This window comes from Phoca vitulina, unplaced genomic scaffold (assembly GCF_004348235.1).
Source record: "Phoca vitulina isolate PV1807 unplaced genomic scaffold, GSC_HSeal_1.0 scaffold1, whole genome shotgun sequence".
NCBI lineage: Eukaryota > Metazoa > Chordata > Mammalia > Carnivora > Phocidae > Phoca > Phoca vitulina.
In genome coordinates this window covers 34,395,891-34,418,203 of record NW_022589704.1, presented here as the reverse complement: position 1 = coordinate 34,418,203, position 22,313 = coordinate 34,395,891, and the positions used below count along the sequence as shown (strand labels likewise).

The following is a 22,313-nucleotide window of genomic DNA, read 5'->3' as shown; positions in this document are numbered from 1 at the left end:
GATCTCTTTCTCTCTTTCCTAAATTCTTAGTGGCAGCAGTGGGGTCATTTGAAGACAGAGCTTTCAAAAACACACGAGAACAGACAGAGCCACCCCGTTGGTGCAGGAACTTGGAGTTACTGTGTGAAAGCTCGGTGACTGGTGTGCCTTGTTTTTAGTGTCACCTTGAACAGTGTTTCATGGGGCTCTGCTCTGGATGCTGTCTTATTTTTTGCTTCTATCTCCATCAACCTCTGAACTGTCCCCTTAACAAACCTATGCCGAGGAAGGAATAGAGGCCCCCTTCACAGTATGAATGTCTCTCACCAGATTATCTTCTGGATACACCTTTCCTCGGTGCCCACGAACAAGGCAGAGAGCAAAATGAGAGGGCAAGGGGGGAAGGCCAGCTGCTCCACTTGGAGCAGCTGCTGTCTTGCCCCCGGGGCGGTGGGGGGGGGGGCTTCTCAAGCTACAATAACATGCAAGACCCCCTTGAAAGGAAAAAAATTTCTGTGGACTCTCAATGATCACTTACATTATTTATTTTGATGTTATTTAACTGTGAATAATCTCAAAACAAGGAATAAGCTTCTTATAGCTCTTATGCCTTTATAAAATACAAATAAAACTGGAAGTTAAAAATCGTATTATAAATGCCAGTAAGAAAATAGTAACATTACCTTAACATAGTAGAAGATGTGGCTTCTTCTTTTTCTTTTTTTTTTTTTTTTTAAGATTTTATTTATTTGGCAGAGAGAGACAACACAGTGAGAGAGAGAGCACAAGCAGAGGGAGAGGGAGAGGGAGAAGCAGGCTTCCCACGGAGCAGGGAGCCTGATTCGGGGCTCGATCCCAGGACCCTGGGATCTTAACCTGAACCGAAGGCAGACGCTTAACGACTGAGCCACCGGGCGCCCCAAGATGTGGCTTCTTTAAAACTCAATCCTCGCTCACAAAATGATGGTAGTTCCGGCTGCTGCTGTACAAGGCATTTTGAAATCTTTATCCTAAATGTCTACGTAGGATGTGCTGACTCACCGTCCCACCACTTGTCTACGAGATGCCCCATTAATTAAAGTAGTCCTCCTTAGTGGTTGTACAATCATCAACATAAAATGTAACATGGGATCTGAAAGCATGTGGCAATACTCATTGTTACATGGTTATCCATTACTTTCGTTAGATTATCATAAGGTGAAAACACAGAGTTTAAAAGTTCTTGTAGAGAACTTGACAGTCCTGAGAATACAGTCTCAGACTCAAGAGACCGGCATAGGTAAATTAGTTGATATTTTCCATACTTGGTAGCAGGGGCACAGGCCCTGGGGTCGAGGTCCCAAGGAGGCACCTGCAGGATGCTGGGCCACATGCACCAGCACGAGAGAGGAATTGCTCTAAAGAAGAATTCCAGCAACTTGCAAACCACCTAACATAGGCCAGCCTCCTCTCTCCTAAAGCCTGGTTCCTGGAGCCATGTGCACAGACTGTGGGTTCTTCCACTGGAACAGTCAGCCCCAGAGAGAGACAACAGCAGTGAGTTTGAAGGAGACAGCCTGGCATGGGAGTGGAGGACACTGGGCTTAAGTTAGGAGTTGTGGGTTCCAGTCCTGACTCTGTCACAAACTAAGCACCTGGGTCTGGCCATTCTCCTCCTCTCCAGGCTTCTGTTCCCCTATGTGCAAAGTGAAAAATTTGGACCAAATCGGTGGATCCCAAACCTGGCCAATCATCAGAATCACCTGGGAGCTTAAAAAATAGATGTTTAGGCTCCACCTCCAAACTTCTACTGAGTTGAAATTTCCAGAATGAGACCCATACTTTTTCCCTACCATGATGCTGAAGGTCAGCAACATTTGGAAACCATTAAAACATCTCAAGGTTCTCCCAGCTCCTCTAGTATCCCAGGCAGTTTGTGCCCAGAAATTTACTCGTACAGGTTCTATTTGCTTTAAAATGAATTTTCATGCCTGGAGAGAAGAATAATAAACTACCGTACAAGTTGAGGCTTTGGAGTGGCCTCAAAGCAATGACACAAGGCCTCCAAAAGGCCAGGGACTGGTAGGAGGGGAGATGAGCCACCATTCATACATCGACATTGATGGTTCTCCAGTGTGGGGTTTCTTGACAGGGGTTGTCTGTTGCTACCTGTAAAGGCTTTCTTCCCTAGTGCAAACAGTGAGAGATTGGCTCAATAAAGCAAAACCGTTCATCTGGCAACCTCAGCTAAACTCTCAGCAACATTTGGCCTCATCATTTTCCAAACTGGTGTAATTATTTCCCCTAGGCTGCTGCTCTAGTCCACATCTATCTTGATGGCTCCGTCTTGGTGGCTCATGGTGGCTGTGAAATGGGACAAGGCCTTCACACCAAAATGATTCAGGTGAGATAAGTGCCCATCATCACCACTGTAGCAAAGTAGAGCCCCTTACCGTCAGCTGAGCAGGAGAAATACCATCACGCTACATGCATGGATCCACTGTAAGACTCTTCTTGATTTCAGGAATGCAGACAGCAGGGGGGTGAGGGAAGCGAGTGTTAGAACTGAGGAAATATGTGATCTTATTCTTCCTGAACAAAAAAAATCAGGTCCTTCACTGATATGAAGAATTCTTAATCTCAGGAAACAAACTGAGGGTTGCTGGAGTGGGGGGTGGGGTGGGAGGGATGGGGTGACTGGGTGATGGACACTGGGGAGGGTATGTGTTCTGGTAAGCGCTGTGAAGTGTGCAAGACTGTTGAATCTCAGATCTGTACCTCTGAAACAAATAATGCAATATATGTTAAGAAAGAAAAAAAAAAGAAGAAGAATGTAGCAGGAGGGGAAGAATGAAGGGGGGGAAATCGGAGGGGGAGAAGAACCATGAGAGACGATGGACTCTGAAAAACAAACTGAGGGTTCTAGAGGGGAGGGGGTTGGGAGGATGGGTTAGCCTGGTGATGGGTATTGAGGAGGGCACGTTCTGCATGGAGCACTGGGTGTTATGCACAAACAATGAATCATGGAACACTATATCTAAAACTAATGATGTAATGTATGGGGATTAACATAACAATAAAAAAATTTTAAAAAAATCAGGTCTTCTGAAAAATGTGATTCCAGTTGTTTGTTTGTTTGTTTGTTTTGAAGATTTTATTTATTTATTTGACAGAGAGAGACACAGTGAGAGAGGGAACACAAGCAGGGGGAGTGGGAGAGGGAGAAGCAGGCTTCCCGTGGAGCAGGGAGCCTGATGTGGGGCTCGATCCCAGAACCCTGGGATCATGACCTGAGCCGAAGGCAGACGCTTAATGACTGAGCCACCCAGGCACCCCGTGATTCCGGTTTTTAAAGATAAAATATTTTTCAGCTTTGTGGCACCTGCTCAAAGCAATACTATGTTAATTCAGATCTTCAATTAAAAATGGATGTGTTTAAAAGGATGAGAAATTATGTTCGTAGAATTCACAATCTACTTAGGAACGCCACATGACTGGCCATTCTGTGTACTAATTCAAAGAAGTGTTTCTAATACTTTTTAAAGAGCAAGCGATTATTTGCAATAGGAAATTTTTCCTTCTTTTTTTAATATTAAATAAGAATTTGTTAAATATGACACCTGAATCAAATTTTGGGAGCAGATATGTGTGGGGGAGGTGGGGGGAAACAAAGCTGCTCTCCCAATGAGAAATAGGGAGAAGATACTTTCTTTAAGGAAATAATATTATTTAATAGAGTGCTTGGAATTAGGAAATTACAAAAATCCACAGGGCCTTCTTCGAACATATCTTGCTTCTTTACAACAAAATCCTTATGCCCGCAAAATGTCCCACAAAAGAACCATAATCTGCTAAATTATCTGTAAATCACAAGCAGATGAAGGTAAAACAATAAGACCAGGCCTCAACCTCACCTGCTGCATGTGTCCTACTAAACTAGATGTCCAAGATGACCGTACCGCTCTTATGAAACTGGTATAAAAACCAAGCACAAAAAGATTCTTTGGTTGCTTCAAACTCATAATCTACATATAAAATCCAAGATGCTATCTTAAATATTTGTCCCAATAGGACAGTAAGGTTTTATACTCAGTTCAAAAAAAGAACTAACAAGTTTTTAATATGGGGGCGGTGCTTAAAGTCAATGAAACAAAGAATATTCTTCTGCTTCTGGCAGGTGGCTAGTCGAGAACTGAACATCCCCCGGTCGTATATACACCTGTCTGAAACAAGCACCGTCACGGTGCCCAATGCTAGCTTCATGGCGGCGTCGATGGGGACAGACATCAACGGGAAGGCTGTACAGGTGACTTTTCTTTCAGTTGTCAGTCACTCAGTGACAGTGCTGGAGGAGACCTTGTCCCACCCCTTCTTTTATGGAAGATGAAACTGAGTCCAAGAGAGGTCAAGTGGCTGGTTGCAGATCATTCAGCTAATTACCTGCAGAGCCAAGACTCCAAGTCCAGTTTTCTGAGGCTCCCATCTGGTGCTCTTTCTGCTGTCCCGGGCTGCTTTTCATAATTAATGTTTGGTTGCGTGTAAAACCTGCAACTTTCAGCAGCTTCCCATTATATGAGAGAATCCCTCCCTGCTCTCACCCCAGCACACCAGAGAAGTGCAGAGTAATCGCATCACTAACAGGGCATCCTCATTCCAGGAAGGGCTTGACCTGTCTTTTAACCTCTCTAAGGATCAGTTTCTTCTTCTGCAAAACTTCACCCAAATACCACCCATCTCACAGAATCACTGGGTGGCTTGCAGATATCGTGCAACAAAGCCACCACCACCTCCTCCCTTCTCCCCACCCTCCAACCTCCAGAAAACCACTGATTGACCATTAGTCACCCACAAAAGACAAACACCAAATTTAAAGAGAAAATTTCAGCCTGTTGAATATGCCCATATATCATGTGAACCATGGATTCCCAAAGTATGTTCCTTGGAACAGTGGTCCCATAACATTCTCAGTGGGAAAAAAGGATTCTGTAGTCAACAAGTTTGGAAAATGTTGCATAGTACATATCCTACTCATAGAGGCTTATGATGCATATTAGCATAATAAATGCTCTGACAAGTCCTGCAGTATAGAAACCTCTTTAACTTTGTTTCACTGTTTTACCCAAGCTTGCTTACCCATGAAAACATTTTCATTTATAAAACCCCTCCTAATACCTATAGAATCAGTACCCAAGAAAAACAGTCCGGGAAATTCTAATTTGGTTAAAACATGTAGGTGACTGAGTCCATTTTTCACCTTTTATCTAGATTCTAGTTGCCTTGCAAGCACAGGTGGCACAAAGACACCCAATGCATGGCTAGACATAGTCTCAGGCATTGATAAAGCAGACATACTAAAAAAAAAAAAGAAAAAGGAAACTAAATATTTTTTAAAATATTTTTATATTTTATAATGAAGAATCATCGTAAAAAAGTCATCAATTTGTGTGACTTCTTCACACTTATTTTACTGATCCCACATTGATTTAATGAACATTTACAGAGGGCCTGCCATGTGCTCTTTTCTTGTTGCCTTAACACAAAGTATACTTCTTGGTCCCAAATGTGGGCAGAGATCTCATGGCAACACTCCACTTATAAAGTGGTCATTCTGATGATGCAAAGTGTGCTTTTTAAATTTTTAAAACATCAGTCCAATGAAAATAAGAAGGATTGAGGTGAAATCTTGGACCCTTGAGATTACACCTCCTGACTCCTGGTATCAGTGGGCTAAGGGTATAAGCACTAAGGGTCGGTAAAGCAGTAAGTGAAACAGGACAAAGTCCAAAGAGCTTGATCTCATAGAACTTACATTTAAGCAGACAATAAATCAATCAATCAATCCTTGAGCCAGGTTGTGAACACAGCAAGAAAAGAAGCCATGCAGGTTATTTGGAGCAGAGGGAGCTAGCTTACTATGCTCGAGAAGCTGCAGCAGGCCTGGGGGACTGGAGCAGAGAGAGCAAAAGGGAGCAAGGTAGAAGAGCTAAGAAAGATAGTGGAGGAGTGAGATTGGGGTGTATATGTTTATTCTTGAAGCTGGATAAGGGGGGCTAGTGCATTATTCTCTCGACTTTTATGTATTTAAAATTTTTCTGTAATGCAAAAAAAGCTGGAAAATTTTGTATCTGGCATTTAGAGCTTCAATAGAGGGAAGTGACCCTACCAAGGGATATGAGGTGAGAGAATTCTCCATACAAAGAAAGGAGTTTGGGAGGTCACAAAAGAATGAAATTGTTCTCTGCAGTATCTCACTCTCTTAAAGGGAAGACTGTCAGACTGCTGAGTGTAAAGTTATGTGTAGGAGTACAAGGTCAGGACACAATTAGGAGAAGAATACCTGATACTTGGGCAGGCAGGAACCCTGTGACTTAGCTTTGCCTCAATGTGGCCCTCTTTTGAAAGGCACCCATTTATAATAAGGTCAGTGATTGAAAGCTGAATGAACCAGCAAAGAGATTTATGAAAACAAGGATCTCTGGGGTGCCTGGGTGGCTCAATCGGTTAGGTGGCTGACTCTTGGCTCAGGTCATAATCTTAGGGTCCTGGGATCGAGCCCTGTGTCAGGCTCCCTGCTCAGGAGGGAGTCTGCTTCAGGATTCTCTTTCCCTCTGCCCTTCCCCCTACTCACTCTCTCTCTGTCTCTCTCTAAAATAAATAAATTTTAAAAAAAGAAAGAAAACAAGGATCTCCCTAACACGTGAGAAGCCAGAAACCATTTCCCAAAGAGGGGATGATAGAAAAGGAGCAGAAACTAAGAGGGGGCATGAGAGGTGATCTGAGGCTGAGGTGAGTACGTAAGGGCAGGCATGAACAGATTCATGTTTGAATTAAGGGTGGAAGCCAAGTTGGGGCCCACTGATACCAGGAGTTAGGAGGTGTAATCTCAAGGGTCCAAGATTTCACCTCAATCCTTCTTATTTTCATTGGACTGATGTTTTAAAAATTTAAAAAGCACACTTTGCATCATCAGAATGACCACTTTATAAGTGGAGTGTTGCCATGAGATCTCTGCCCACATTTGGGACCAAGAAGTATACTTTGTGTTAAGGCAACAAGAAAAGAGCAGTGATGGACTTCATAGGTAAATGCTGTTTTTTCTTGCCCAGTGAAGAGCTGATGATGGCAAGGTATAAAGTGCAGATGAAAATCTAGTGGCGATTTACATAAGAAGAACAGAGAGAAAATTGCTCTGTCGGCTGGCACGCTGCGGGCACACTGAACTCCACCGTCCGTGGGCGAGAGCAGCCAATATGGCCGCATTCCAAGCAGCAGTTCAGCTTCAGAGAAACAGCATCATTAACCAACTAAATTAATGTTGTTATTTTGAATTTTATTGGTATATAGATTGGTTTATGTGCTTTGTCGTTTTATTTTTGCTTTGGAGGTACAAAAGAGCTAACTCTAAGGAGACTCAACCTAGCTTTATGTTAGCATATATTAAAACAACATTATAATAAAAATAATGGGTTAGCCTGGTGATGGGTATTAAAGAGGGCACGTACTGAATGGAGCACTGGGTATTATACTCAAACAATGAATCATGGAACACTACATCAAAAACTAATGATGTACTGTATGGTGATCAACATAACATACTAAAATTAAAAACAGAACAAAACAAAAATAATAATGGGCATCAACATCACAAGATCCACAAGAATATTTGTTTCCTTCAAAGGGGTTCCCTACATTACTCAACTTTAAGAATCTTTGCCTAGAGGACTAGCAAGCAGGTTCACAAAACTGACAGATTCCCTTTGAATTGATTTGAATATTTAACATTTTGCTATTTCCTGTGCCTTTTATTTCCGATGTGATTTCAAATATTTATTTTTAGAATGCCTGCCAAATTCTTATGGCCCGTCTTCAGCCAATCATCAGAAAAAACCCTAAAGGAAGATGGGAGGAATGGGTGAGTATTCTCTTTATTACTCCTGCCAGGAAAAGTCAGATACATCCAGATGGGCAATGGCCCTAAGTGCCTGGGCTGATGGGTGGTGCCCATTCAAGAAACAAAGCATTTATTAACATTTACTTCTGCTTTTCTGAAAAAGCAAAAGTGATGTCTGGATTCATTGAAACTTGATTTTATTTCAGAGCCTGATTTCTCACAGAGCATGGTAAGAGCATGGGCTCTAAAGTTAAACACACATTAGGGTTACTGTCCCTGCTCTGTCACTACTAGCTCTGGGAGACAAGTTTCACCCTCAGTGCCTCAGGACCTTGGTTTTCTCACCAGAGCAACAGAGATAATAGCAGTCCTACTATCAAAGGATTACTCTATTTTTAATAATAATTATTATTATTACCATTAGTATTCTTGTTCCTAGCCCTACCCAGGTTACTCCAGTAGGGAAGCTGACATAATATACTGAGACCGCCAGTGAAATTATTTGGGAAAAAAGCAGAGTAAAAGTACATACATATATAGACAGACACATACACATATAAACATGTGTGTGTATATATACGTATCTGTGTAGATACTTACATACAAAAGTACATGAATATGGTCTAGCCCTCTCCTTAATTTAAAAAGCCAGAAAGGGGGATACCTGGGTGGCTCAGATGGTTAAGCGTCTGCCTTCAGCTCAGGTCATGATCCCAGGGTCCTGGGATCGAGTCCCGCATCGGGCTCCCTGCTCTGCGGGGAGTCTGCTTCTCCCTCTCCCTCTCCCTCTGCTTGTGCTCTCTCTCTCTCTCTAACAAATAAATAAATAAAATCTTAAAAAATTAAAAAAAATAAAAAGCCAGAAAGGGTTAAAAAATAATAAACTTTACACTGTGCAATCCAAAACACTAAAGGGCCTCAGAGCATAGCTAGCAGCTGCCCCCTACACACCTCTCTTGAAAAGCATGACCTGTGGCTTGTACAAGGTGTACATCTCAACTGAGGTGAATGTGGGTAGAAAGCTTGCTCCAAACAGGAGGAGGAAGGTGTTTTTCATTACTTTCCCTAAATTTATATTTCTTTGTAACCAATCATCTCTTCCAGGTTGCAAAAGCCTTCGAAGAATCCATCAGTCTCTCGACTACTGGATATTTCAAGTAAAGGACATTTTTACTTTGGGTTAGATTACAGCTGGGCAGAGATGGTGCACACTCATCAGTCCAAACAGATGCCCAGATAGCCCGGGAGCTCTGCTGTGTCCCCGCTGTCAGCCCTCAGTCCTGGGTCATGGCAGGGAGGTCTAGGGACTCCACCAGGAGGGACACCACAGCTGTTGACACACACTCGAAAACCCATCCCACTAACTGCCTGCTGGAGGGTAGGGGTCAGACAGTAGTGTGCCTTCTCCCCATGCCTGTGGTGGAACTATACGACTCTGATCACACACCCCTTTGCCGAAGAAGGGGAGGGAGGCCGGCAGCCGTGGGGCAGGTGCTCCGTTTATGTCCAGGCCCCACAGTACAGTGGCGATGAGACCACTAGTGGGGAAAGGGCCTGTCCTTTTCTCTGCTGATTTCTCTTCTCAGAGGCTACCAGACATATATGGACTGGGAGAAGGAGAAAGGTGACCCCTATCCATATTATGTTTATGGAGCATCCTGTTCTGAGGTTGAAGTTGACTGTCTGACTGGGGCTCATAAGGTAAAGAGCGACATTTGTGTTCACCATCTGCATAGTGTAAATACAAACATTGACGTGTTTTCCATGCTGTACATGATAATCAACTTGATCCTCCAGGTGGAAGAACCAGGGACAGATATATAATTTTAGTAAAGATCTATTTTAAATAAATCATATTTTCCACTATATATTTTCTCTTGGAACAGCTCCTTAGGACTGACATCTTCACGGATGCTGCTTTCAGCATAAACCCAGCCGTGGACGTTGGACAGCTGCGTGATACCAGGACCCTCTGACCACAGGAACTTTTGATCAGTTCCATTCAGAAAAGTATTTCCCAGAATCCTCCAAATGTTGTTTACACCTGGTGCAAGTACTCTGCAGTATATATTATATATTTTACATACACACACGCAAATAGATAAAATATTAGAAGAAAATTCAAGAAAAAGTTAACAATCATTGTCTTTGTATGGCAGGAATATGTGTGACTTATCCTGCTTTATAATTCTCAGTGCCTTCTAATTTTTCTTCATGAATATTAATATGTTCATAATTAGGGAACACTATGTAAATACATAATAATAAAGTTACATTAGTATTCATATTAATATTAAATTTAAACAGACTGCAATTTAGGGAAATATAAAAGAAAAAGAAATACTTAAACATAATTTTTTGCCTCCTGCCGAATTTAATTCTGATTTTGATCTTGCAAACAATAAAATTAATTCACCAAAAGTCTTTTTAAACTTTGAGTTAAAACCTTTCCAGCTGTTGGTATAGCTTTGCTTTTTTCTAGCCTTGTTATTGAAGGTGGAGCCAGTGGACCAGCCACATCAGTCCACTTCAGACCTACTAACCGGCCCCCAGGTGAGGCAGGGCAGCTGGTCCCCGGTGTCCACCTGAGTAGCATGCTGGAGCAGTTGAGCAGCTTGGCATCACACCTGACGGACACATGGTGCTTCCATCTGCCAACAGGTTCCCAGCATCCTAAGTCCTAAGAGATTGGTTTACCTGGGTTGGCCATTGGGCTTTATAAGGAACAATTTTATTGATCCCTCTGTGCTTCTCAAAATGTGCTCCTCAGACTCTGCAACAGAAGAACTTGTAAGTGTTTATTGGAAACATGGATTCCTGTACCCAGGAATTCAGCCCAGGCTTAGACTTATTCCATCTTAACTTTCCTGGGCTGAGACAGAAACCGGCACATTTAACCTGTACCTGAAATTCATCTTAAGTCTGTAAAGTTTGAGAACCACAGCTCACCCAGTCCTTGCCTCCCCTTCCCTTTCTTACCCCCTCCTCCCAGCTCCTTTCTGCCTCTTTATTGTTTAAGCAAAGGCAGAAAGGGAGATGTCATGATCAGGAAAACCCTACATTCGTCTCATTAGAAAAGGAAAGAAAACTAGAAGTATGTTAGACTTGATCTCTTAGACTTCGATCTTTTCCTTTAGGGATAAGCAGTTGGAAATATCCAAATATAGAATTTAGATTTGTATACCTTATTCCTTAATTTTACATTTTCAATAAAATGCAAACTATAACTCTCCTTCAATTCTTTAACCTCCAGGCAGACACCCCTCAAGCCTTTTTCCTAGGGCATATTAGTTTGTAAATAGAACTCAACATGACTTTTAATAAAAAATATTTAATTTAATAAAAGTTTTTTCTATCCCATCTTGTTTAACATTTATCTACTCTCCATGGTAATTTATAAAGGGAAGTAAAGAAATCCAGATATTATAATAACCTACAGTGTTCCATTTATTCTAGTTCATGTTCCTTTAACGTTAGCTTCTTTTCCCTCTAATTCAACAGACATTTATTAAGAACCTATGTATCAGGCCTCATGCTAGTAACAGAATACAAGAAGGCCAAGGCCTCAAAATACTCATAAACATGAGAGAGAACAAGATGGAAGAGGTGAACAAGGAAAATACCCTCTGAGAGCCACCATGCTGGATGAATGTGTTCAAGATGCAGTGAGCCTGGAGGAAGTAGTTTCTAAATCCACCATGGAGGTGGTAGGAGGATCCAAAAGGCTCCAAATAGGCAGGAACTTGGAGGATAAATAGGAATTCTCCAGGGGGAAAAGCTGAGGTGGGGAGCAGTGAAGAGAGTCAGGGGAAACCACAATACAAAGACTTGGAGGTCTGAATGAAATCTGGTGGGCTTGAGAATTACCCGGAACTTGTCCAGTGTCAGGTACCTGGAGGGTGGGTCACCTGGGCAAGAAGAACTAGGGATGAGGCCAGGCAGGAAGGCAAGCACCAGACCCTGAAGGACCCTTTGTAAGTCCACCCCAGGCTGTCAAGAATGACTCACTATGGTTTGGAGCTCCATTTTCAGTCACATTGGAATATTTATTCAGTCAATATCATATACTTAATAAGTTGTGAAATTTTTGCCTGTAGATTGAAGGAGCATTTATCCAAGGCATGGGGTTCTATACCATAGAGGAACTGAAATATTCCCTGGAAGGTGTGCTCTACTCTCGAAGTCCAGATGACTACAAAATCCCGACTGTCACTGAGATTCCAGAAGAGTTCTATGTCGCTTTGGTGCATTCCCGAAATCCCACAGCCATCTACTCGTCCAAGGTAAGAAAACAAGACCTCTATATTAGTTTGTAGGGCTACCATAACAAAGTACCACACACTGAGTGGCCTAAACAACAGGGATATATTTTCTCACACTTCTGGAGGCTAGAAGTCCAAGATCAAGGTCTGATTTCTTCTAAGACCTCTCTTTGGCTTGCAGATAGCCACCTTCTCACCATGTCCTCCCATGGTTATCCCCTCTATGGGCACATGTCTGATGTCTCTCTCTGTATGTCCTAATTTCCTTTTCTTATAAAGACACCAGTCATATTGGATTGGGGCCCACCCTAAAGACCTCATTTTAACTTAATTTCACCTCTTTAAAGAGCTTATCTCCAAATATGGTCACAGTCTGAGGTAGGGGGTTAGGACTTCAACATACGAATTTTGAGGGAGCACAGTTCAGTCTATAACAACCTACTCTTTCAAGAAATAATGAAATAGTCCCCTGAATTTGCTTACTCCTTTGAATTGAAAATCCCAACAGTAAAGGGAAAAGAAAAGCAAATTCATAGCAGAGTGGTGCTTACTGACTTCAGAAGACCGAGTAGACTCTTCACTCATGAGAGAGATCATGAAACAAATTTAATCAAACAAGAAAGGTCAAGGAAGAGTCAAACATCTAGGGTCATTCGGCTAAGTGCTACCATGAGATAAAACTGAAATTGTAGGCAAATTTCACCAGCACAGAACTTTCTTTCCTACACTCTTCTCGCATGTTCTCCAGACTCAATTCTTTCTTGTTCGTCTTCCTCTCTCCATACCTCCCCAAACTGGAACAGGCTTTCAAACAAGTTTCTCACTATTTGCTCTGAGCTGTTAATAGCTGCTGATATAAGAGGCATTGACCCTACGTTCCCTGGAGCATATGGGCTCTAACTGGCCCATAAAGACCTATGGTGAGGGTTCTTGAACACAAGTGCGCAAAAAAAACACAACTTCCCCCAACTTATGTTCTATTCTGAGCCCACATCTGGTCAGACAGATGGCAGGCTACCCTTAGATTTTTCAGGAAATTGCCTCTCCTTCTTAAAAGTAGGTCAAGATTGGGAGGAAGGCAAGACTTCCTGTCTGATTGGCCTCTATCTCTGCTTCTGCACCAGGAGCATCTCTAAAGACCATCCTGACACAGGGTGCAATCCTGCCTTTTAGGGTCTAGCCACCTCCCTGCCAGTTTGCTCCAAACAGCACATAAGACCTTTCTGCTCCCCTCCTCCTCACTTCAGAGGAAACCCCTCCTTCTACCAGCTCTACCTCTCCTTCTACATTTGCTTTAGAGTAAAAATCAAAGCCAGGGATAGGCTTTTGCTTGGAGATAAAGGCCAATCTCCCCACTACGGCCCTGAGCACAGACCACAACCAGATTACTTTGAAGGAAGAAAGAAGAAAAATCAGTACAAACAATCATTGGTGAATCATTCAAAATATAATGCCACTACACTGTTAATTCAGAAACATCCAAGACACACCAGGGAAGTTAGCACACATGCAACTTCAGCAGCTCACTCTTAAGAGTCAGCACCTCACTGTCTTTTAGGCTCAGCTACAAAGATTGTGGTTGTTTTGTTTGGGTTTTGAGTTAAACAAAAATGGTCTGGAGCCCAAAGTGGAATATTCTAGAGTGCACCAAGGGCTTTGGTCTTTAGGATTTTACCTGGGCCGAGGAACAGGAGGTTTTAGCTGCCCCACTATCCTGATGTTCTGGGGCATTTTCATGAGCTACTTTGAGGAGGACCCCACACACAAATCAACAAGGGGCGGGGGGGTGGGGGTCGGTTCTGGCAATTCAGACCTACTCCATTCTAAGGATTATACAGCCAGAAGAGGTGAGAGAGTGTGTGCGCGTGTGCGTGTGCGTGCGTGCATGTGCGCATGTGTATACGTGTTTATGCACACGGGTGCGTGTGTGCGTGTGTGTGCGTGCGTGCGTGTGTGTGCGCACGTGTATACGTGTTTATGCACACGGTGCGTGTGTGTGCGTGTGTGTGCGTGTGCGTGCGTCCGTGCATGTGCGCACGTGTATACGTGTTTATGCACACGGGTGCGTGTGTGTGCATGTGTGCGTGCATGTGCATGCATGTGCGCACGTGTATACGTGTTTATGCACACGGGCGCGTGCGTGTGTTGTGTGCGTGCATGTGTGTGCGTGCATGTGCGCACGTGTATACGTGTTTATGCACACGGGTGCGTGTGTGTGCGTGCGTGTGCGCGCGTGTATACGTGTTTATGCACACGGGTGCGTGTGTGTGTGTGTGCGTGTGCACAAATTTGTCCCAAGAGAACCATGCATTTCTGACAGCCTTTTGCCCTCCTCTCAGGGCTTGGGTGAGGCTGGAATGTTCTTGGGATCCTCCGTGTTGTTCGCCATATTTGATGCAGTGACCGCTGCCCGCCAAGAGAGGGGGCTGACCACGACCTTCACCCTGAATAGCCCAGCAACTCCTGAGTTTATTAGGATGACTTGTGTGGATCAGTTTACTGACATGGTAAGGGTGGTGAGGAGAGGTCCTTGTTGTAATCACCGCTTACCTGGACTTCCAGGTTCTCAGTATGGATTTGGTAACCATGACAAAACCCCAGGGCAGGTTCATCTTTTCCAATGAAAATTCTCACTCTGCCTCTACCTGCTACTACCTATATACTTCAAAGTAACTGCAAAGTGAGTGAACCTCTTCAAATGATGGCTTGTTTCAGACCCCAAAGAAAAGCAGACTCAATTGAGTCAGTGCTAGTAGCAAATCCACATGGTAGCTAACTTCTTGAAACATTTTATCAAAATGCAGTTGATGTGGTATTGTGATCACCTAAATAACTAAATTAGATGAAATAGATATCTGATCTGGTCAATTATTCAGAAAGCATTTGTTAAGCAAACTAGTAAAAATAATTTAAATTGAAATATCAAAGTCTGGGCACTCTTTGATATGCCTTGTAATGACACACTAATAGAACACGGTTTCATTTTCCAGCTGCTGAAAATATGTCTAGAACTATCATTAGAGACTCTTCCTACTATTGCTGCTTACTGCAGCCCTAACTGAAGGTCTAGTATAAAATTAGATTGCACTTTATGCCTTTGAAAGTACAGGGCTTCTGAATAAGATGCATCATATCCCAAACATAAGTTTATGAGGATAAAGAGATTTATGACTCAAGGATTGAAAGGAATAGGAAAACTATATATTTGTGATAAGAATAAAATGGACATTGGCTTGTTCTTTTTTAAAAAACAATTTTTCTTCTAAATTACAAGTTTTTCATATATAACATTTTATTAATAATTATCTTCCCTCTTTTGATTTTTTTTTTTTTAGATTCCTAGAGATGATCCTTCAACATTTACACCTTGGTCCATCCATGTGTCTTAATCCTTTGTTTCTCTTAGAAAATGAAAGAATACATGATTGACCTTAAAATTTTCAAACCAGAGCAAAGTATAGATTGGCTCCTGATTGTCAAGAATAATTTTAGTATCTTTTAGTTATTCTCTGTGGTGTAGGTCACTGCATGATTATGTTTTAGGACATAAATTTATACCAAAAGATATAATGAAGCTTAGAATCAAAAATTCTTCTTTTCATTTGTATTATCTTGAAGATCTACAACATCATGATTTTAAAACATGGTAGAGGTTTCATTACCATGGAACAACTCAAGAAACTACTCATGCTTTGTTCTTCAGAAATCTGATCATCCCTAAAATCATCCAACCCCAAAATTCTCAGGATTGGATCCCCAAAGCCAATGGTGTGATGGTGATAACCAGCTCACTTGGAAAAATCCATGATTGATTGTGTTTTGCCAATTTCTGTGGTGTAAAGACACCCACCTTGGCCAATTCCAAGCCACTAACAATGAGGTCTCTGAACATGGGGTTGGAAGAAATGTCCATAATTGGCTTTTATGATCTCCAGCACTGCAAGCCTACCACAATCCTCATGTTCCTGCCACTCCCATGTGGCCTGTTTAGATGAATCTTAGGGATGTAAACCATCCAAAGTCTCCAGCTGGTCCTCATCTGCCATGAGCTCTGCTCCTCGTACAGTGTCTTCCTCTCCTGGGAAACCACACAGAGTTAAACAATGATCTCAAATCATTCTGCAGTCCCTTGCTTTGGCTTAGTGTCTAAAAGATGAAATCAGCACTACCTTTCTTTTGCCATTTCAGAGGAACACAAAAATCCTGAGGGTTTTTTTTTTTTTTTTTTTTTTTTAGTTATTTCTTAGCTATTTTACATTGCATTTTCCTAAGGAAATGCAGGGTTATGCCAGAGAAGATGTTCAGTCCCTATGAGGTTTGAAACAAAATAAACAATCTAAATCACTTGTCGGAATCTGTGTGCTAGATATTAAAGCTCTGCATTTATTAATAGTAATTTTGTGGTGGAAGAATAAGTATGAATGGCTGTTCATGTGTGTTTGAGACCAGACTGGAGGAAGAGAAGGCTGGCAGTAGAAAGGAAAGGCTTCTTTCCAAACTAAAGTCTCACCAGTCAGTGTCTCTTATTCTAAGAGAATGTGTATGTGTGTGTGTGTGTGTGTGTGTGTGTGTACATATATTTTTAAATGTCTGTTTGAATTCATCCAATAATTTAGTTTGCCTAGAACCCAACCCACACAAACTCATTGTGCCAGACAGAACAGCGAAAATAGGATTACTGATATATTTTTCTAGTGGTAAAATAGGAAGACATATTTATCACAGACCCAAATTAATTTAAAAAAGTATTATACTTCACAGACCGTGTGGTCAAAACCTCTGAAAACGCAGAAACTGAATTTTTACAAAATAAGTCTGATCACTTCAGCAGTACTTAATTAACTTGAAGAATTGGGTTTTGGGATAAAGTATTTACAAAAATAGTACATTTTATAGGATAGCAGTTTCCAAACATAGGATTAAAATTCTAATGCCCTTAAAATTTGACAGTTTTTATTATCTATTATATTAAAACTTAATCCATAATACTAATTTAGATAAGTATCTTAAAATTTAATTATTGACTGTCTAATTTTAAAGTGTTATCACAGTGATAGTTGCACAGAAGTGTAAGATACGATCTTTCTAACCAGTGATCTGTAAATGGTCAAGAGCCCTCTCGATGATGAAAATGCATAATCATTATTAACTTTGGGCAAAACTGCCACTGCTTGTTACTTAGAAACCCATCATGGCTATTGCTTAATTGTGGGTTTAATAAAAGTCCATCAGAAGAGAAGTAACACATGGCAGGTCTACACTTGCCGTGCTCCTCCTTGCTCTGTTGCACCTGCGAGGCCAAGGACGTCTTACTTCTCCTGGACCAAAAGCTTATGAAGGACTAGTCTTGTACCGTCTGACAAAAACACTGGGCAAATGGAGCTGAGTGAATAGTAGTAGGGAGGGATTTGATTTCTGTTCAGGGTCTTGAACCTGCAGACACTCACATGCACTCAGGTTTTAGAAATGGGATTGGTCAAAAAGAGGGCTGGGACAGGAGGGCTGGGACATCTACGATGTTTCTTTTGAGGAAAAAATCTTTAAATCCTCTGTACTTGACGTTTTCAGTGGTGTACATTGGCCAAATTCCTCACAGTATCAGAACACCTGGAATCACAGGCTAAGTTTTCTGGAAGCAGATGCCAAGACAGAGTATGGGGAGCAGGATGTTTTTCAGGGATCAACACCTGAGACAGGAAGGTAGGAGAAGCAGAATTGGGCAGAGGGAGAAATCAAGCAAGACCCTGGAGGCATCAGGAACTCAGCATGGAGCCTTGGAACAAGCGCTGCCCCCACGACTTGTCCCTGTTAGGCTGAAATGGACAGGCCTGTGTACCCCTCAGTCACTCAGTCATGGGTGGGGCTGCCCCAGGAAGGGCATGACCTTGAGGAAGGAGGCTCTCTGCCCCTGAGGCAGACCCTGAGGGAGCTCCCTTCTATTTGCTAGATGGGATGCTGCCCAATTCATGAATTGTTGCAGAAAGCCAATTAGATCCTTATATTTACTCAGTTGAATTTTATTTTTTAACAGTATCATGTATCAAATACATAATATAAAGTATCTTAAACTATGGTTTCCATCTTTTCATTATTTTGCTGGTTCATTATTTTTGCTGGTTTCAGGGATGAGTAATTTCATTTCTTCTCTTAATTTTGAGGTTCTACTATACCATTAGTTATACATTTCCATTTACTTTAAGAAACAAACACATATTTGAAAACAAGATACCAATATTCACCCATGAAAAGTTACTCTCCTGGCCTCCTGCTCTGTCCCCATATTTCCACCATTTGCCCCAGTGAAATAATACTTTTGTAACTTTTATTTTCCCCTCTTCCCAGCAACCCCCAACCCTTAAGTTGTTGAGGCTGTGGTCTAGTTTAGTCCCAGACTATTAATTGAATTTCCTTTACTATATGACTCTTTCACATTTATATTACACTTTCCCTAATAGCCGGCCCTATCCACTTAGACTTCCTCTCCCCTTTCCCTTTCCATCTGAATTACTTTATTGTTTGATCCTTTTCCTCAGATGGGGTGGTCTTTAGCCGGGAGGGAGGAGGTAAGAGGAAGTAATTTTGCTTCACCTTCATGGTCCCCATTGCCCTTCTTTCCTCCCAGAAACCTGCAGCTGCTAGTCTCCTGCCCTCTAGCAGTGACTGCGGCAGCCAGAAGCTCCATGCTGGGAAGCAGGTGCTCACCAGATGCAGAATCTGCAGGTGCATTGATCTAGAGCTAGGACCTGGGAGGAGAAGGTCAAAACAGTTGAGACTAGAGGGTCTGAATATAGGTGTTTAATGACCAACCCAAGAGTCCTAAAAGTGCCCTATTATCGGTCTGCTTGCCTGTGTTTTGCCTTTGGGTTTTGAAGAGCTCACCACAGAAGGCAACACTCTAGGGACACTGAAGTCATGGCCAGTACTTTTCCATTTACATCCGTGAGCAGGATTTGTTGCAGGTTTTTTCCAGAAATAGGTTTGTTTGGATTGTTGGGGAGGACAGTGTCACATCCAATATTAATTCTTCCATTGGGTAACGGGGACTTTTTGATGTAATTCTAAGACCTTTTCTTATAACAAACATAGAATCTCATCGGTCAATATATATCAAGTTTGTCTCACCAGAATAATCCATTTTAAAGTGAAGAAATTTAGCATTCCCTTTTCATAAAGGAAAAAAAGAAAAAAGCAGTGGTGGCTTTTTTTCCTTTGTCTTGACTAAGATCTGAGAATCAGAAAACCTTGGCAGAGACTGCATGCTACCTTCATACTGTGGGCAACCTTTTGTTCACTCTGAAGTGAGTCATTTTTACACTGAGTTCCCCAGAACCCTGGGGCCTCCTGAAGGAGAGAAAACCAGAGGACTTCAGGCCTTACCCCCAGCCCTCTGGGCTAAGCAGTAACCCTTTTGTTTAATTTGTTTACACTTTATAAGATTTCATTCAAACAAAAGTTTCCCTGGCTGAAACAAGCTTGAAAAACACTTCTCTAAAGCCATTCAAGGTCAGATTTCAGTTTCCCAGCAATTAATGTATTTGGTTCCATAATTCAAACTACTTTTATATCTTCCAAATTTAATACCATAATCACACTTTAGTACCCTAAAACTGTTCTTCTATGTTAAATGCTTGTGTTTTATGTTGACACTGAAGGATTTATTCCTATAAGTATTTTGAAACCCCATGATCCATGCCTTTCATTGTCAGTGTGCGTGCTCCTGTCGATAGGAACCATGAGCTCTTGGTGTTCACTAGTTTCCCTCTTCTAGGGGCAGAGCCAGGTGGCAAATGGACTGTGGACCCTGAAAAACAATCCCTGTGTCAGTTTTCTCCTAAATGGAAGCAGCCATAAGAAGAGCCTCCGTCTCCCCACGCTGCCTCCCCTCCATTCCTAGATCTCACAGAATCAGCTCCCACTCTTCTGTCAGGACTAGATGTCCCTTTCTCAGGCTTTCCCTGACCCCCCTCCCCAAAACAAAGCTAATTCCCCTGCTCTGTGCTTCTCACAATGATAAATATTTAATGGTATGTCAGTACCTACTGGGTGAAGGAATGAATGAATCACTAATTCCTCCTTCACTTAAAAGTATCTTAGGTAACCAATCAGGCATATATTCATTCCCTCAGTAAACAAGTTGTCATTCATGCTGAGCACTGTGGGGGATACAACCAGCTATTCTAACTTCCAAGAGCTTGCTACCTAATTGGGGAACATGAGATACAAACATCAAGTAGACAATGAACTATTAGTGGCAGATAAGAGGCTAGTTTCCCGGTTCCTGGTTTATTAAATGAAAAGTAAAGAGGCAGTTGGTTGGATCTGCAGGTGCTTTTAGAATTGACAGAAAGAAGAGAGAGTGAAAATGAAAACACAACTGTGCAAAACCTTTGGGATGCAGCAAAGGTGGTCCTAAGAGGGAAGTACATAGCAATACAAGCCTTTCTCAAGAAACAAGTAAAGTCTCAAATACACAACATAACCTTACACCTAAAGGAGCTGGAGAAAGAACAGCAAATAAAGCCTAAACCCAGCAGGAGAAGAGAAATAATAAAGATTAGAGCAGAAATCAATGAAATAGAAACCAAAAGAACAGTAGAAGAGATCAATGAAACTAGGAACTGGTTCTTTGAAAGAATTAATAAGATTGATAAAACCCTAGCCAGACTTAACAAGATCAAGAAGAAAAGGGAAAGGACCCAAACTAATAAAATCATGAATGAAAGAGGAGAGATCACAACCAACACTGAAGAAATGCAAACAATTATAAGAACATATTATGAGCAACTCTATGCCAACAAATTAAGCAACCTGGAAGAAATGGATGCATTCCTAGAGACGTATAAACTACCAAAATTGAAACAGGAAGAAATAGAAAACCTGAACAGACCCATAATGAGCAAGGAAATTGAAGCCTTAATCAAAAATCTCCTAACAAACAAGAGTCCAGGGCCAGGTGGCTTCCCAGGGGAATTCTACCAAACATTTAAAGAAGACTTAATGCCTATTCCTCTGAAGCTGTTTCAAAAAAATAGAAATGGAAGGAAAACTTCCCAACTCTTTCTATGAGGCCAGCATTACCTTGATCCCAAAGCCAGACAAAGATCCCATCAAAAAGGAGAATTACAGACAAATATCCCTGATGAACATGGATGCAAAAATTCTCACCAAGATACTAGTCAATAGGATCCAACAGTACATTAAAGGGATTACTCACCACAACCAAGTAGGATTTATTCCCGGGCTGCAAGGTGGTTCAACAACTGCAGATCAATCAATGTGATACACTACATAAATAAAAGAAAGGACAAGGACCATATAATCCTCTCAACAGATGCAGAAAAAGCATTTGACAGAGTACAGCATCCTTTCTTGATTAAAACACTTTACAGTGTAGGGATAGAGGGAACATACCTCAATATTATAAAAGCCATCTATGAAAAGCCCACAGTGAATATCATTCTCAATGGAGAAAAACTGAGAGCATTTCCCCTAAGGTTGGGAACACGGCAGGGATGTCCACTATCACCACTGCTGTTCAACATAGTACTAGAAGTCCTAGTCTCAGAAATCAGACAACAAAAAGAAATAAAAGGCATCCGAACAGGCAAAGAAGAAGTCAAACTTTCACTCTTTGCAGATGACATGGTACTCTTATGTGGAAAACCCAAAAGACTCCACCCCAAAATTGCTAGAACTCCTACAGAAATTCAGCAAAGTGGCAGGATATAAAATCAATGCACAGAAATCAGTTGCATTTCTATACACTAACAATGAGATGAAAGAGAAATTAAGGAATAGATCCCATTTACAATTGTACCAAAAACCATAAGATACCTAGGAATAAACCTAACGAAAGAGGTAAAGGATCTGTACTCTGAAAAATATAGAACACTCATGAAAGAAATTGAGGAAGACACAAAGAAATGAAAAAACGTTCCATGCTCATGGATCAGAAGAACAAATATTGTTAAAATGTCTATGCTTCCCAGAGCAATCTTATCAAAATACTATCAACATTTTTCACAGAGCTGGAACAAATCCTAAAATTTGTATGGAACTAGAAAAGACCCCAAATGACCAAAGGAAAGTTGAAAAGGAAAACTAAACCTGGTAGCTTCACAATTCCAGACTTCAAGCTCTATTAAAAAGCTATAATCATCAAGACAGTATGGTACTGGCACAAAAACAGACACATAGATCAA

General features: G+C 41.6%; 1 protein-coding gene across 1 annotated transcript in view; it reads left to right on the top strand.

Annotated features, from left to right (window-relative positions):
• Window positions 1–15,500, top strand: part of LOC116639653 (aldehyde oxidase 4-like) — a 57,844-nt gene extending 42,344 nt beyond the window's left edge. The window contains 9 exon segments of the mRNA XM_032416168.1: window positions 2,267–2,362; window positions 4,136–4,264; window positions 7,796–7,870; window positions 8,954–9,006; window positions 9,436–9,550; window positions 9,736–9,799; window positions 11,945–12,132; window positions 14,451–14,618; window positions 15,447–15,500. Coding sequence (XP_032272059.1) covers window positions 2,267–2,362; window positions 4,136–4,264; window positions 7,796–7,870; window positions 8,954–9,006; window positions 9,436–9,550; window positions 9,736–9,799; window positions 11,945–12,132; window positions 14,451–14,618; window positions 15,447–15,500 — 942 coding nt within the window.
• Window positions 15,501–22,313: the final 6,813 nt, after the last annotated feature.